Source organism: Sitophilus oryzae, unplaced genomic scaffold (genome assembly GCF_002938485.1).
Source record: "Sitophilus oryzae breed Bouriz unplaced genomic scaffold, Soryzae_2.0 scaffold_179_pilon_pilon, whole genome shotgun sequence".
NCBI classification, from domain to species: Eukaryota; Metazoa; Arthropoda; class Insecta; order Coleoptera; family Curculionidae; genus Sitophilus; species Sitophilus oryzae.
The window spans coordinates 45,835-61,480 of record NW_022146501.1 but is presented as its reverse complement, the minus strand read 5'-3'; the positions used below and the strand labels follow the sequence as shown (position 1 = coordinate 61,480).

At 30.1% G+C, this 15,646-nt stretch overlaps 1 protein-coding gene across 3 annotated transcripts in view; it reads left to right on the top strand.

The window, feature by feature from the left end:
- The window catches only part of LOC115882787 (acyl-CoA synthetase short-chain family member 3, mitochondrial), a 31,011-nt gene extending 22,282 nt beyond the window's left edge, over positions 1-8,729 (top strand). For all 3 annotated transcript variants that reach the window (XM_030901030.1, XM_030901031.1, XM_030901032.1), the window contains exons 8-12: positions 489-799; positions 1,961-2,106; positions 2,904-3,126; positions 7,060-7,235; positions 8,483-8,729. In XM_030901030.1, coding sequence (XP_030756890.1) covers positions 489-799; positions 1,961-2,106; positions 2,904-3,126; positions 7,060-7,235; positions 8,483-8,563 — 937 coding nt within the window. In that variant the 3' untranslated portion in view covers positions 8,564-8,729. The remainder of the gene's footprint in view (positions 1-488; positions 800-1,960; positions 2,107-2,903; positions 3,127-7,059; positions 7,236-8,482) is intronic.
- Positions 8,730-15,646: the final 6,917 nt, after the last annotated feature.

Sequence of the window (15,646 nt, the reverse complement as noted above, 5' to 3'; positions counted from 1 at the left end):
TTATGAAATAACGTAAATATTTGGATGAAAATTGGCGTTTTTGGAGTATGGTTAATAATACAAACTATCATTATTTCGGTTTGTTCTATCGACACCTGCAGTTATTCTAGTAAAATCTGAATCACCCTGTCTTCACTCAGTGCTTTTATACAGGTACTGACGAAAAGTTATTAGTCTTCAAAACAGTTAAAACACATGTAGGTGGCGCCCCTACAAATGGTAGTCATATTGACATCAAAATCAAATTTCTCATGTCAAAAAACTCCCAGACACCAACTTTCATCCAAAATGTTGACGTTACTTCAGAAATTATTTGGAAAAATCGAAATAAAAATGAAACTTCTACACCCTGTATTTCCGAAACTAAGCGTTTTAGGCATACATTTATAGGAGCTTTTTTACTTATTTTTATTTAAATAAATTTTAAATAAATATTTTTGTTATAAAAATAAAAACCTACTTATGCCAGTAAATAAATGTTCTTTCAGAATAATCAACGCCTATAAAGTTAACGGAGTATTCACTGTGCCAACTGTATTAAGAATACTAAAAGAAGTCGACCCTGAAGCAAAATACGGTGCCGAATACGACATATCCTCCTTGAAACATATGTGGATCGCTGGAGAACACATGGACATGTCTTCAACTATGTGGGCGGAGAAAATCTTCAACGTCCCCGTGTTGAATCACTGGTGGCAAACTGAAACTGGATCGGCTATATCAGCAATATGCGCTGGATTGACCAACCCCTGTACTAACGTAGGATTAAGTGCTGGATTGCCTTTTCCAGGATACAATGGTAATTTTATATATGGAGACCGAAGTAGTGTCCCAAAAAAACACATAAGCACATTAAAGATACTTTTTTAATCGTGACCGACTCACTGATTAATTAGGATCCTGCTCAAACCACTCAACGTAAGAAGCTCAATTTTGGCATACAGGTTGATTCTAGGGTGTAGAGATGCGATAAGAAGGGATTTTTCGATATTCCAGTTTCAAGGGGGTGAAACCACCCCTCAAATATTACAATATTTTTTACTTAAAAAACGGTCAAGTTTCCGAAAAAACGCTTAAACACGTTTATTTTATTTTGTTTTTTACATATTTTAAGATTTTTTAAAAATGTATACAGGGTGTTTCGAAAAATCTGGTCATTCATCACGATCCTGCTTAAAGCGCTTGATGTAAAAAGCTGATTTTTGGAAAGCGGATTGACTTTAGGGTGTAGAGGTTCGATAAAAAGGGATCTTCCGAAACTCGAATTCTAAGGGGGTGAAACCACCCCTCAAATATTAGAATATTTTTTATTTAAAAACCGGTGAGTTTTATTTTGCTGTTTTACATATTTTAAGATTTTTTAAAAATTTATACAGGGTGTTTCATAAAACATGACCATTGAGTAATCACGATTCTGCTTAAACTGCTTGACGTTTAAAGCTGATTTTTGGCAAACGGATTGACTGTGGGGTGCAGAGGTTCTAACCTCAAATTCCAAGAGGGTGAAAACGCCCCTCGAATATTACAATATTTGTTATTTAAAAAACGGTTAGTCGGGAAAAGGCTTGGACACACATAATTTATTTTGTTTTTTTACATATTTTGAAATTTTTTAAAGTCATACAGGGTGTTTCAAAAAGTTGGGTAATTGATAAACCACGATTCTGCTTAAACTGATTGACGTAAAAAGCTTATTTTTGGTAAACGGATTTTTCGAAAGTCAAATTCCAACGAGATGAAACTACTCCTCAAATATTACCTATCGCCATATTCTTTTTTCTCATGCTGATATAAATGTGAGTAAATTTTATCCAGTTTGTATGTTGATGGAAATTCTTGCTTTGCTTTATCATCACCATTACAAACGATTAATTCGACGCGAACGAAGTCGCGGGTACACGCTAGTATAAATATAAAGGTAATATAAAAAGTAGTAATTATTATCATACTGTTTTTTTAGTTCAGGTCTTATTGAAAGATGGAAGTTTAGCAGATGTTAAGGAACTAGGACGGATCGTTGTGAAGCTACCTTTACCTCCAGGAGCCATGTCCACACTCTACAAGGCAGACGAAAAGTTCGTCAAAACATATTTCACCAAGTACTCGGTAAGACTAAATTGTGTTAATAAGACGTACACTATATCTATATTGTTACTTCTTTATAATTAAGCACAACGATAAGTAAATCAACTTTTTTAACACTGACTCGGACACCTTTAAAGTATTTTAATGTTCAATATACAGGGTGGCCCGACTTCAGCAGCACATTCGCTGATAAAAATAAGTTTCAGAGATACAGTATGTAGAAGTTTCATTTTTATTTCGATTTTTTCCAAATAATTTCTGAAATAACGTAAAATATTTGGATGAAAATTGGTGTCTTGGTATTTTTTAACATAATAAATTTGATTTGATGAATCACGACCTCATTATAATGATCCACCGAGGGGTAAACACCTGACCAAAATGTGTACACCAGAAATCCACTTTTGATAAATAAATCCAAGGAAATCCACAGAAATCCAAAGAAATCTGAAGAAATCCACAGATATCCAAGGAAATCTACAGAAATCTAAAGAAATCCACAGAAATCCAAGGAAATCCAGAGAAATCCACCGAAATCCAATGAAATCCACAGAAATCTACGGAAATCCATAGACATCCATGGAAATCCACAGAAATCCACAGACATCCATGGAAATCCACGGAAATCCATATAGGTGTACACCAGAAATCCACAGGTGTTTACCCCTCGTGATCCACTGAAAACATTTATTTTTCACATCTCGAATTTCGGTTTCCAAAAAAAAATATATTTATCATGTTTCGTGTTTTGCTAAAGGGGGTTAAAAGGGAGAAAATATTCCCTAAATAAATGGTCTTTTGTAACATAGTTTCTTCAGGGTTTTTATGATACTATGGATGCCGGATATATAGACGAAAATGGATTAGTTTATATAACAGCAAGGGCAGACGATATCATCAACGTAGCCGGTCACAGATTATCAACCTTGGCCATAGAAGATATAGTACTATCTCATCCAGACATTAGTAACGCATGCGTGGTATCAGTTCCAGACAGAATTAAGAGCGAAGTACCATTGTGTTTATTCATCATGAGAGAAGGTAATCACAGAAATAATTACTTAGTAATAGTTACTTTAACAGCGAGGATAGGTTAAAAACTTTATTTCTTCTCGCACGTTTTTTAATAGCTTCCATTTTTGAAAATTTTTGTATTCCTTTTCATAAGTTATTCGGGATTTAAACGGAAGTAGTTTGGATATGGCGTGTGTCGCCTCAGCCTGAATATCTGTTGGTAATTTACTTATTTCGTTTTGAGCCATTTCCGGCTCCAATTCAATCAGCAATCGACACGAAAGAGAATTAAAAAATATTGACTCAAAACCATAGACAAACAAATAAAAAGAGACTGACAAATCCCGTGGTAAAGAGTGGGACCGCGTTCCCGTAGCGCAACCATAGATAAAAGAAAATAATCTTCTATTAAGATAGATATGAAACTTAATAGAAAAATTTTGGGTCAAAGCGCCCCTCCGTGTTCTTAGTAGAGACTACGTTTAACCTAGCGCCTTCACCTTTTCTGCTGTAAATATTTTTTATGTTTATATTTGATTTCAAAGGGTTTAGTTTTAAAGTTACACTGATATATTAGTATATCAGAGTAACTTTAATAAAACATAAGAATATATATATTTTACAGTTTATTAAATATAAATTTTGACTACAAGGTAGAAAGTAGATCACAATATTTGATAAAACTTATAAGTATACCATTTTTACAGTTAATAAATAATAAAACTATTTCTGACTATGATATTTAAAATTTAGACAGATAGAATATTAAAAAACATACTGGTATTTGCAGACGCAGGCCCAAATTCAATAAAAACCAAAATTTTTCCTGCGAAAATCGGGTTTTTTCACAGAAAAGGTATTTTTTGATTTATCAACAATCATTGTCAAGTTGACAATATACAGGGTGTTTTCTAATTAGTCTAAAAAATTGTGGTGTGATTCCTCATGTGTTCTTAAAACAATTTTTATATAACCATTGGGTCTAAAGTACTTCCTTTCTGATCTACAGGGTGTTAAAAATTTAAAAAAAAATCGATATTTTGCTTAACATAAATGGTACACTACTGATTTTTTAAAGAAAATATATTTTTGTCTTGACTGGCCATCTTTTTTCAACAAAATTGATCTTTTGTGTTTTTCTGGTTCATCAAACGGTTGCCGAGAAAAAAATAAATATACTTAGGCCGTTTTCTAACGATTTTTTATTTTTTAGATTAATTAGGAAAAACCCTGTATATGCATATCACAGGCAACCAAATAAACTAGTAACCTCTAAAAATTATTTTTCCTACCACTAGCGACATACCGTGTTTTTAGTGAGTACTAAATTATTTTATCAAAATTTCACCATATAAGTTTCCAGGCAATGAGCGCAACTCAGAATAACAATTTTGAAACCAATTAGCAGGACCATGGCAGGACGTACGTCTTTATTGCTATCTTTCTTTATTATGTGTGCTTTATATGAAAAAGAAAGAGATAGGTATAAAACGTATCGTAAGACATTGTCGCACATTCTGGCTGGCCGAAAATTTAAATTAGCCATTATTAATAGTATCGTATTCTTTGATTCTGAAACTGAAAATTTTCTCTTAAACTAATTTATCCCCTATACCACGTAAAGGGAACGTGGTGTAGGGAATAAATCAGTTTCAGTGAAAATTTGCAGTTTTTTTCAGAACGAAAGTATACTACTATTATAAATGGAAATATAAAAAAAGCAAAAATTGTATTGTTTTATAAACATATTTATTTATACATAAAAATAAATAAACTTTTTATAATATAATAACAAAAAATAACAGTGTTTATTCCACCCACCTACCAATTTTAAATGCAGCAGAACTGACTGTTCCAGGAAACGATCGGCCAATTTTTTTAAAGGGCATTAAAAATCTCATTTTCGAAAAAACTGCCTAATTGCAATAACAATGTGAATATCCAAGCAAAGAAGACTTTACGAGAATCATGACCCTGACCCATTTTCAAGTCCAGTTTTTACCCAAAAAATGAGAAAAATTAATTGTATTAATTTGTTATGTTAAGATAGGTTCGAAATATTTTTGACACTACTACTTCTACTTTTTTCTTAATAAGATGATAAATATAACTACTTACTTTTATTTTACCGGGTGTCTTTAACATCTATCAGAGAAAGGCGGTACCATTGCATGAGAAAATAGATGATACTGGCTCTTGCAGCAAATAAAATAACAAATAGTTTAACCTAAAATTATAAGTAACAAAATATAAATACCTATATGAAACAAAGGAATTTGTTCCCTATCCATATTCATAAGTCAACAAAATGGAGAGTTTAGAAAAAAAGGTAAATCACGAAAAGAAAAATTAACAAACATGACGAATTCTCATGATGTTGTCATCTTGGTTGTCATGATGACGAAAACGAAAGGCGATTGTTCTAATTTCTATTTAGAAATTACGTTTTATATGGCTGCTTCTTTCTCTCTTGTTATATTAGAATGAGATAGTGGACCCAATAGACGCAATGCGCAGATCAACATAAATAGAACGAAATTTTGCGTTCTGAGTTGCGCTACGGCAACGTTGTCCCTCTCTTTGCCATTTAATTTGCCAGTCTCTTTTTATTTGTTTGTCTATGCCATAGACAAACTAACAAAAGGAAGACTTTTCAAAGGATTGAGGAAGTCGAATTAATTGTTTTTGCGCTGGCCAGTTGAGTCAGAAATCATTTTATAGTCGACTCTCGTCAAACCATAACCTAAATGTAAAAAAAAACGTTTTTTCCTTGAACCATCCTTGAACGAACTGTTGAATTCGATTTTGCGTTTTGTTTGGTTATTACTATTATTTTATTAGCGTACAAAACGAAAAACAAATAATTTAATACATTTTACATTTATGAAGAACATAATAATTACTGTGATTATACATATTATTGTGATTACATCGCTAACGTAGACAAAACGAAGGGTCCTACAAATTGACTGTAAGTTATAAGAATCTTTATCTTTTTAATCTTTTATGATTTGAATTTTCGTGCTTTATATTTTATAATAGACTCGAAATGTTAATATTTTTGCAAATTCTTGTGAAAATGTGAAGTTTATGTTTTTGTTTTATATTTGAAAAAATTGTATATTTTTAAGATGTTTCTTGTTGTTCCTATTATTAATATTATAATATACATAATTATTTTTTGTACCTTTTGAAGAATAATGCTTTTATTTCGTTTACCATAACTGTTGTTTTTTATCATCTTTTTTGTTATTTTAATAAGAGGAATACGTTTTCGTTTATTTAACTTTTGTTTTTATATCTGTTATGTCCAGAAATTATTGTTTATTTTACCGATGGAAATAAATTTATTTGATTTTAATAAACGCTTTTAATTAAACATCCTTGTCTAAAAGGCTACTACAAAATACACAATCCATAAGTAAACCGTCCTCGTCTAAAAGGCCAGTTGACGCAAGCGCGGTAATAAACTCTTATCAAACTTGTTACCGTTTTGCAGTACAGCGTTGACGCGTCTTGCTTTTGTTAGTTTGTCTATGGTCTATGCTCAAAACTGACAATTAAAGAGACAGCTTTATTTATTTGTCAAATTACATAGAAACCAACGCCAACCCAACACAATATTTTTTCTACTCGTAAATAAATTCCTTGAAATAATAATTTCTGAATATTTTTTAAACGTAACTCGCTATGAAAAAAAATATTGTTTTATACACAACGATAAAATTGCATTATCGTCTTGTATAAAAAATAACTATTTTTCTTTGATGTTAGTAAATCAATCTATTTTCATTTTTTGGCCTCTAACAGAAAAAAATTTTGGTTTTTATAACAACACTTAATAAATTTCATTCTGCTTTCATACTAATAAAGGAAATAGTGTCTTGAAATACAATTTGTGTAAATGTTTTTGCAACTCAAAAGACCCAATCAATCTGTGTAATTTTATATGAATTCCAGATGCAGCGTTAAATGAATATATGATAGCTCAAGAGTTAGTAGCAATGGTCAGGGAAAACATGGGTGCGGTGGCATCGTTCAGGTTGGCTGCAGCAGTCAGAGGTCTTCCAACGACAAGATCTGGAAAAATATGCCGAAAATCGATATCCGACTTGGCTAGAAACAAGTTAAAGAAGGTAGATTTTTAATAAACCGATTTTTATTTACATAATGATTAATAACAAGAATATACCTTGTGGAAACTACACTCACAGGCACGAAAAACGGCCACCTTAAAATTTTCATGTATTTTAAACTTTTAAACCCTAACCTAACCTACAGTAAGATTAGCCATGAAACATGGCTAAAATACGACTACGATATGTTTCATGGCTAATCTTACTGTAGGTTTGTTCAATAATTTCATTCTTCTTTTTTATTATAGTCCCCACGATAACATCTTTTGTCTTAAAGTTATATATATTTTGTTCTAGTGGACCGATTTTGATGATTTTTTAAGAAATTTATAGCTAAATTATGTGGCTTTTTAGTAACTGGTTCTAAAATAAAAATTATGTTTTCTTCCGTCAATTATACGAGGGAAAACAAAATGTTGATATTTTGGTAAACGTTTGAAACACCCTGTGGAGTAAGTTAGCAATGCAAGGAATTTAAAACTCATCATCAGATAGTTTGTTTTCTGATTCATCTCAATTGTCTTTATTTTTATTGGAGATGTTCGCTTTTAAATAGAACAGTAACGATCTACAGCAATGTTTGCATTGATTTTGGGTCCTCATCAACACAGTTATAAAATAGTGTTTACACTGTGTAATATCACTGTCATTGAAAAGTCATATATAATTATTGCTTACTCTAGCAGAGATAGTTTTAAGTACAAGCAATTGTGAGAGTATCACGCTTGCCAATACTCTTCTTTTTGATGCTCTTGGACCGCCCAATCTAGGCATCAGTTTATCCACAGCTGCAAACGTTTTGTCTGCTTTTCCAATAGCCTTGTGTAGATGAGCAGCAAAGGTTGATTTTGAATCCAACCATATACCGAGATATCTAAGAACATTTTGAAAACACGAGAGATGCGTACAACTTATCTTAGATAGGAACTATCGGAAACAAGAAATAGCAATCTTATCTGATAGTCAAGCAGCGTTAAAGGCGATCAACTCAGTATCAATCAATTCGAAATTGGTCAAAGAATGCATAGAGAAGCTGAATAAATTATAAAAGTGAAACTTCTACACCCTGTATCTCCGAAACTAAGCATTTTAGGGCATACATTTATACAAACTTACTTATTTTTATCTGTAGAATATACTGCTGAAGTTTCCGGGATACAATTCGGACCGCCCTGTATATTTCAATTCCAATCTCAAAGATTTCTCAAAATTTGATTTGATACAATTTTTCATTTTTATTATTTCAGATTCCTGGAACTGTGCTTGATCCCACGGTTTATAAAGAAATCGAGGAAGCTTTAAGAAAACTGGGATTTTGCTCAGCGTGATTCCCTGGTCTTCCTTAATTATAATTTAAAACATATTTAAATTCCTACTTTTAAATATTTCCAGTGCTCAGATTAACATACAAAAATACCATATGCAAAACATTATCAATTGTAAAATATGTGATATTTCTGAAATAAAATATACTTAGAGAGTAAATCAAAAAAGTAACTGGAAAAACATTTACCTCCCACACATCAACCAAGTCTATTTATAAACATGTAAAATGAATAAACAAAATTACTATAGTCTGTGAAACGAATAACTTTGAATTTGACAGTTCCCGCGGGCTTTTCTAGTGTTAATTTTATTAGGTTAGCAACTTGCGGCCATGCTGATGCAATGCCGTCTCTAATAGAACAGCCTCGGATCGAGATTTATGACGTCACGCTAGTTAGATACTACGGATTAATTATGTTGTAGAATACATGGAAAACATAATTATTCCTTGTATATGTAATTTTTTGGATTATATTCGACACTATTTTTTTCATATGACACAACACTGATGAAGGCTATAAACGTTAACTATAACGTTTTTTTTAAACCAAAAAAATAATGAAAAACCAAATGAAAACTTAATCAGCGTTTTTCCCGAACCTAAATCCCAAGAAAATCAAAAAATTTAAAATCGCTGACGCCTTTTTTTCTATGATATTGTATTATTTGCAAATATAATTTTTCGAACATTGATGCTTGCAAAATATACATATAAATTTTGTGAATGCAAATAATAATACATCACTATTAGTAGATATTGAAAGTTTTTTGTTAAATTAGATCGATTTTCAAACCCCAAAATTTAAAATATATTTTACATTTTACCTATTACCTTATGTACCGATTCATTATTTGTATATTGTAAAACATTTGATGCATTTGTATGGTTCATAGGTTATTTGCCAAAGTTATTTATTACTATAAATAGGTATATAAATATATTGTATTTATTAACTGTATATTATGTATATTTCATGTAAACTATATCATTTTTAAAATACAAACTAAAAATACGAGGAATAATTATGTTTTCCGTGAATTCTACAAGATATTTATTAATCCGTGGTATCTAATTAGCGTGACGTCATAAATCTCGCTCCGAGGCTGTTCTATTAGAGACGGCATTGGTCTGATATTTAGAAATGTCAAAGGCTGATGACATTTTACTTTTGTCAATTATGACATTTTGCGTTGATTCTTGTAAGAAGAGGAAGAACTGTCACCTGTTTTATTATTTTTCTTTTCTATTTCACGAAAGTAAAAAGAGTTACCTATCTGATTCGTTCAGGCACTCATTTTAAAGAATATCAGTAAATTTTTGGATAGAGGGCTTTTATATTTGCCATGTTGGTAAAAAATAACGGTCAAAATTCAAAGTTATTCATTTTATATACTATAACTATAATTGCCTATTTACCTACCCGTTAAAATTAAAATATACAGGTTGCATTTCAAATAAGTGCAAATATTTTCAGTGTTTGATTCTGAAAAAAAATACCTACATAAACCTTTCAAAATAACACCTAATTCATTTTTTTAGTCCCAAGAGAGATGTAAATTCTCATACTTCATTTATTATTAATATACATATTATTTATATATTAGAATTACCCACATCTAATTACTGTAGAAGAAAAAAAATTGACTAAATAACAATGTTGGCAATTACATCCCACATGTATTTTTTCAATCTCCTCTATATCTACGTATATATCTACATTTATTTATTAATTCTAGCTATTATGTTTATTCTTTTCTATATTATTCATACAATAACCAGTTTGTTTACTATATATAATCAATTTTAATGAATCATATATTTATATGAATTGATTCTTGTAAAAACGCGGTAAATTTATGTAAGTTTTAGGACCCCCCAAATATATCAAAAGATGTTTAGCCGATATACAGGGTGTCCCAGAAATAAGTGCAAGTATATTAAGTGGTAGTGTAGTTCAACCTCAGAAACACGCCTATGAGGTTTTTTTCGCGGAAAAAAAAATTTGAAAATACGAAATTTTTTGAAAAATGTTTAAGAATTTTTTTTTTGTTTTTAGTTAAAAACCCTAATTTCTGGATAATATGGCAACAACATAGGTATTAGATTAAATTTACAAGAAAGAGAATCTAGAAAAGATCCAGTGGTTCTCAAAATTTTAGCAAAAAATCATTTTTTGGAAATTTTCAATATAAGGTAACTTTGAAAAACGATAAAGAGAAAGTATGTTTCTTTTATCGAGATCTCCCACCCCTTAAAATAATTGCACTTATTTCTGGAACACCCTGTATATGTAATTAAAAGTTAATTTAAACTATATATACAGGGTGTTTCTCGTTTATTAACGAGAAACACCCTCGTTAACTCAGTTGCCTAAATAGATTTTCGGTCGGAGCTGTCGTTCTTGAAATATTAAATAATACCTTTATATACAGGGTTGTTCACCACATACGACACGGAGTATTGTAGCTAAACGATTAAATTTTTACAAATTGTAAGTTTTGGGTTCGTTGAAGGACTATTAGAGTTACAATTTAAAAATGTTTTTACAAGATGCAGAGTGTCCCAAATAAATAATAAATATCAAAGTTGTATTTTTTTAAATGGAACATATGTATATTATTACATTTTTAGTTTCTACGATTAAAATAAAGGTAAATTTGATAAAGGTTTATTACACTTAAACCTTACCGTTTGGGAAATATTTTCAATTTTGTGAAATTGCAGTCAAAATTTTAAGGCTTCATTTCTCCAAGGGTATCACAGTTTTTAATACTAAATATTTACTGAAGTTTATTTATTGATCAGTTATTGTGTTGTAATAATAAAAATTATACTACCTTATACAGAGTGTCTAAAATTTTATTTTAAATAATTACTAGCTTTAAACGGCAATAACTTGTTTAATTTAAATGGAACACCCTGTATATTTTATGAGAATCAGATGCACAATTTAATTGTCTATTAAATTGTATTATATACATTTTTTCCTATAGCTTCAAGTTTCCGTAGAAAATGCATTTTCTTGTAATTTTAAATTCATTTATCAATATATCCATGGAAGACTGACATTTTAGATTATTTTTAAAGGTGTACCAAATTTTTAAAGAGTACAGATACTAATATTCTCGATATACTTTGTTTATTTCATTAAAAAATAAATAAAACTGTTTAAATATTTGTTAAAAAGGACTAATTAAAATGATTTCAGTATTCAAACTACATTAATTGACTGTTTGCGTTGATTAATAATAATTGCTCCAAAAACTAAAAAACTGAATTTTTTATGTGTATTAGACAGTGTGGTAAAAAGTACACACACCTTAAAAATGATATTTCATTTTTTGACAAATGCTTATTTGTAACAACAAAGACATTCATTTTATAACTTATTATTATATTGATTTCTGATTCAAATCCACATTTATTTTGAATAATTTATTCACGAACATAATTAAGTATATAATTAATTAATATTTGGGTGGAAATAATGGTGGTATATTTAATTAATGGTATACTTTTTTATGAAGATTTAAATAGTTTTCTTTTTGCATACAAATGGGCTAGCAATATTATTATTTTGTTAAAAACAATAATATTACTAGCCTGTACATTTTGTACATTTGTTGCTTTAAAAACAATCTAAAATGTCAATATTCCATGGGTATATTGATAAATGAGCTCTAAATTACAAGAAAATGCATTTTCTACGAAAACTTGAAGGGATAGGTAAAAAGTGGTATAATACAATTTGATAGACAATTAAATTATGCATCTAATTCTCCGAAAATATACAGGGCGTTCCATTTAAATTAAACAAGTTATTGCCGTTTAAAGCTAGTAATTATTTAAAATAAAATTTTAGACACTCTGTATAAGGTAGTATATTTTTTTTTTATTGCAACACAATAACTGATCAATAAATAAACTTCGGTAAATATTTAGTATTAAAAACTTTGATACCCTTGGAGAAATGAAGCCTAAAAATTTTTACTGCAATTTCACAAAATTGAAAATATTTCAAAGGTTTAAGTGTGATTAACCATAATAAAATTTACCTTTATTTCAATCGTAGAATCTAAAAATAGAATAATATACAGGGTGTTCCATTTAAAAAAATACAACTATAGCATTTTTTACTTATTTGGGACACTCTGTATCATCTAAAATTATTTCTAAATTGTAGCTCTAATAGTGCTTCAACGAACCCAAAACTTAAAATTTGTAAAAATCTAATCATTTAGCTGCAATACTCCGTGTCGTATGTGGTGAACAACCCTGTATATATTTTACCTTATATGAAAATAAGTGAAGAGTGGAAATACCAAAAGGGGTAAGTCCCAAATTTTTCAATATTAAGTTATTAAATTGGAAACGTAATAAATACTATGTATGCTGTATGTCCTAACAATCCTAACAAAAGTTACAAGTGCCAAGCGAAAGCGTCTATTGTTTATGTATATTATATGTATTTTAACTGTTTTTTTTTTTATTTACAGTTTATAATCATCTGTTGATGATGCTAACATGGTTAACGAAACGCGCGTCCAGTGTAAAAGTAAAAGTGTTTTGGTGTATTGTGGTGATTTAGTGTTTTTATTTTGCTGTGTAACACCAAAGGTTCCAACCCGCAACTGTAATTTTTTAAAAGATATTTTAAAAATTTATTAGTTTTAGTTCTACTGTGTTTTCCTCATTTATCTCGAAAAAATAATTTTGGCACTTACCCCCTTTGGTATGGTTTGGTCCACTCTTCAAGTATAGAATATTATATTGTTAGGAATCCCATAATAATACAAATAAAATAAAAAATAATATACAGGGTATGCCATTTAAGAAGATATAAGTTTGCGTCATGTTTCTAAATTTTCAGAACCACTGATATTTTCTGGGTTTTCTTTCTTGTAAATTTAATTTACTACCTATGTTGCCATATTATTAAGTAATTGTATTTTTTAAACAAAAACTAAAACAATTTCCAAAAATATATTCAAAAACGTATTTCGTAGTAAACGTAGTTCAAAAAAAAATCATAGACGTGTCTATGAACTTATTTAAGACTCATCCTGTATAAAACTCTTTATACTTTATACACTTGTTTCCAATATCCACACACTACTAAGAAATCTAAAGTAAAATAAATCAATCAAACGTTAAGAAAAAATAAATACTACTCTTACATTAATAAAAACATAATTAGTCATTCAAGCAATGTGTGCTACTAAAACGTGTTCGGTGCCACGTGACTCACGCTTGACTTTTTCCAGCGGCTTTTCCGCGAAACGAGATGAAGAAATTGGGACGGTGAATCGTGAATTCCCACAGCTATCCGAAAAAAAAACATATTAAATAAATAAATAAACTTACAACTGTCAAAGCAAACAGAAAACCGCATCTTCAGTACTTAACTGGCCAAGGATAAGGTCAGACCTCACCATCACCTTTCTTCTAAAATTACCAGTTTTTCACTTTGTTCTTTGTTCATAATGGCGTTGAGGCAGTGTGCTTTTCTGTGTATATTTATAGTGGCATGTAACTCTGTACCAGTGAGCAACAAATACAGTAAAGTTATTCCATCTGACAAAACGGTAAATATGCATTAATTTATCCTTATAAAATGATTTCAGAAAAAAAACATTATCAAAGCATGACATATTATACCTACCTATGCTTAAAATATATTGAGAAGATATACCGGGTGCGTCTTAAAAGTGGCTCATCCCTATAACTTTTAAATTTTTCAGATAAACAAACGAGATTTGGTATGTTAGTATATGACATAAATTAGGATTGATTGACGTATTCAATTGTTTTTGGTCACTTCCTGTTTCACCGGAAATGACTACAACTTTTGATTTTTAAATAGCACCCCTGGTATATTTTTACTTTATTCGATAGAAAATGACGCTCTGAATAGAATAACGTATCATATATCAACTTTTGACATTTTCGCTAAAAAATCGTATTTTAAATTTCAATCTAGCTATGTTACAAACACTAATTTTTAATCAAGGAGCCTTGGAAAAATAGATTTGATCGTCTAATGTTTTTCGTGTCTTGTCCTGGCCGGTTAAAACATGTCCAAATTGTATTTTTAATCATATCTCAATTTTTTCAAATGGAACAATGGTGGCGCATTAGCATATTTGGAAAAGCATTTTTTTACGAATAATTTGGTACAACACACTAAGAACAGTTAGCTAATAGGAACTGCTCATTCAGCCAAAAGTGTCCGCCAGGTGCATGCAAAAACTACTCGCTTTGTGACGTCATTGTAGTCCTTGTCATGGTTATTAGTGCTTATCCGGCAACCAATAATACACACACGTGCACTATTGGTTGCCGAATGCAAAACGTTCATTATTTAGTTTATTTATTTAACCACCTTATATGTCTGCAGTATAGAAAATTAACTGTATAAATCGTATTAAATACTCGGATAATGCTTTTTTAAGAACAGCAGTTCCCAGCATCACCTTTTGCAAGCATTCTTTTTAGAGTACTTCCATATTGTGCTGTAAAATAATTAATAAACAAAATCGTGGGCACTTTGTCACAATCCACAACACAAAATGAACGTATTTATACACTCTATAGCTCTAAAAACTTTAAAGACACCTTTTTCACATTTAAAATTGACAAAATAATTAACTCAAAATTTTTCAGCTGTTATTTTTATAAGTTTACCATAGGCAACTAATAATACACACTATCATGACAAGGCCACACAAGGCTTTGACAAGGACTACAATGACGTCACAACTGTCAGCTGAAGCGCGGGAAGAGGAGAACGTACGTCTTATGAGCAGGGTTCGGAAAACTACATATTACTTTTAAAAACTACATAAACTACATTACATTTAGTTAATGTAGTTTATGTAGAGGGTGTAGTTTATGTAACATATGTATGTAACTTTCAAATGTCAAAGGTTTGAGGTGAGGTTATAATAAGTTGAAGCTTTAGAAAACATATAATGTATTTAAGAAAACAGAAGAAATATGGCTTTAAATATAACCATTCACATTATATTATTTAGACTCCTCATACAAAGCAAATTTATTCATAATATCAATAGGTAGTTTATTA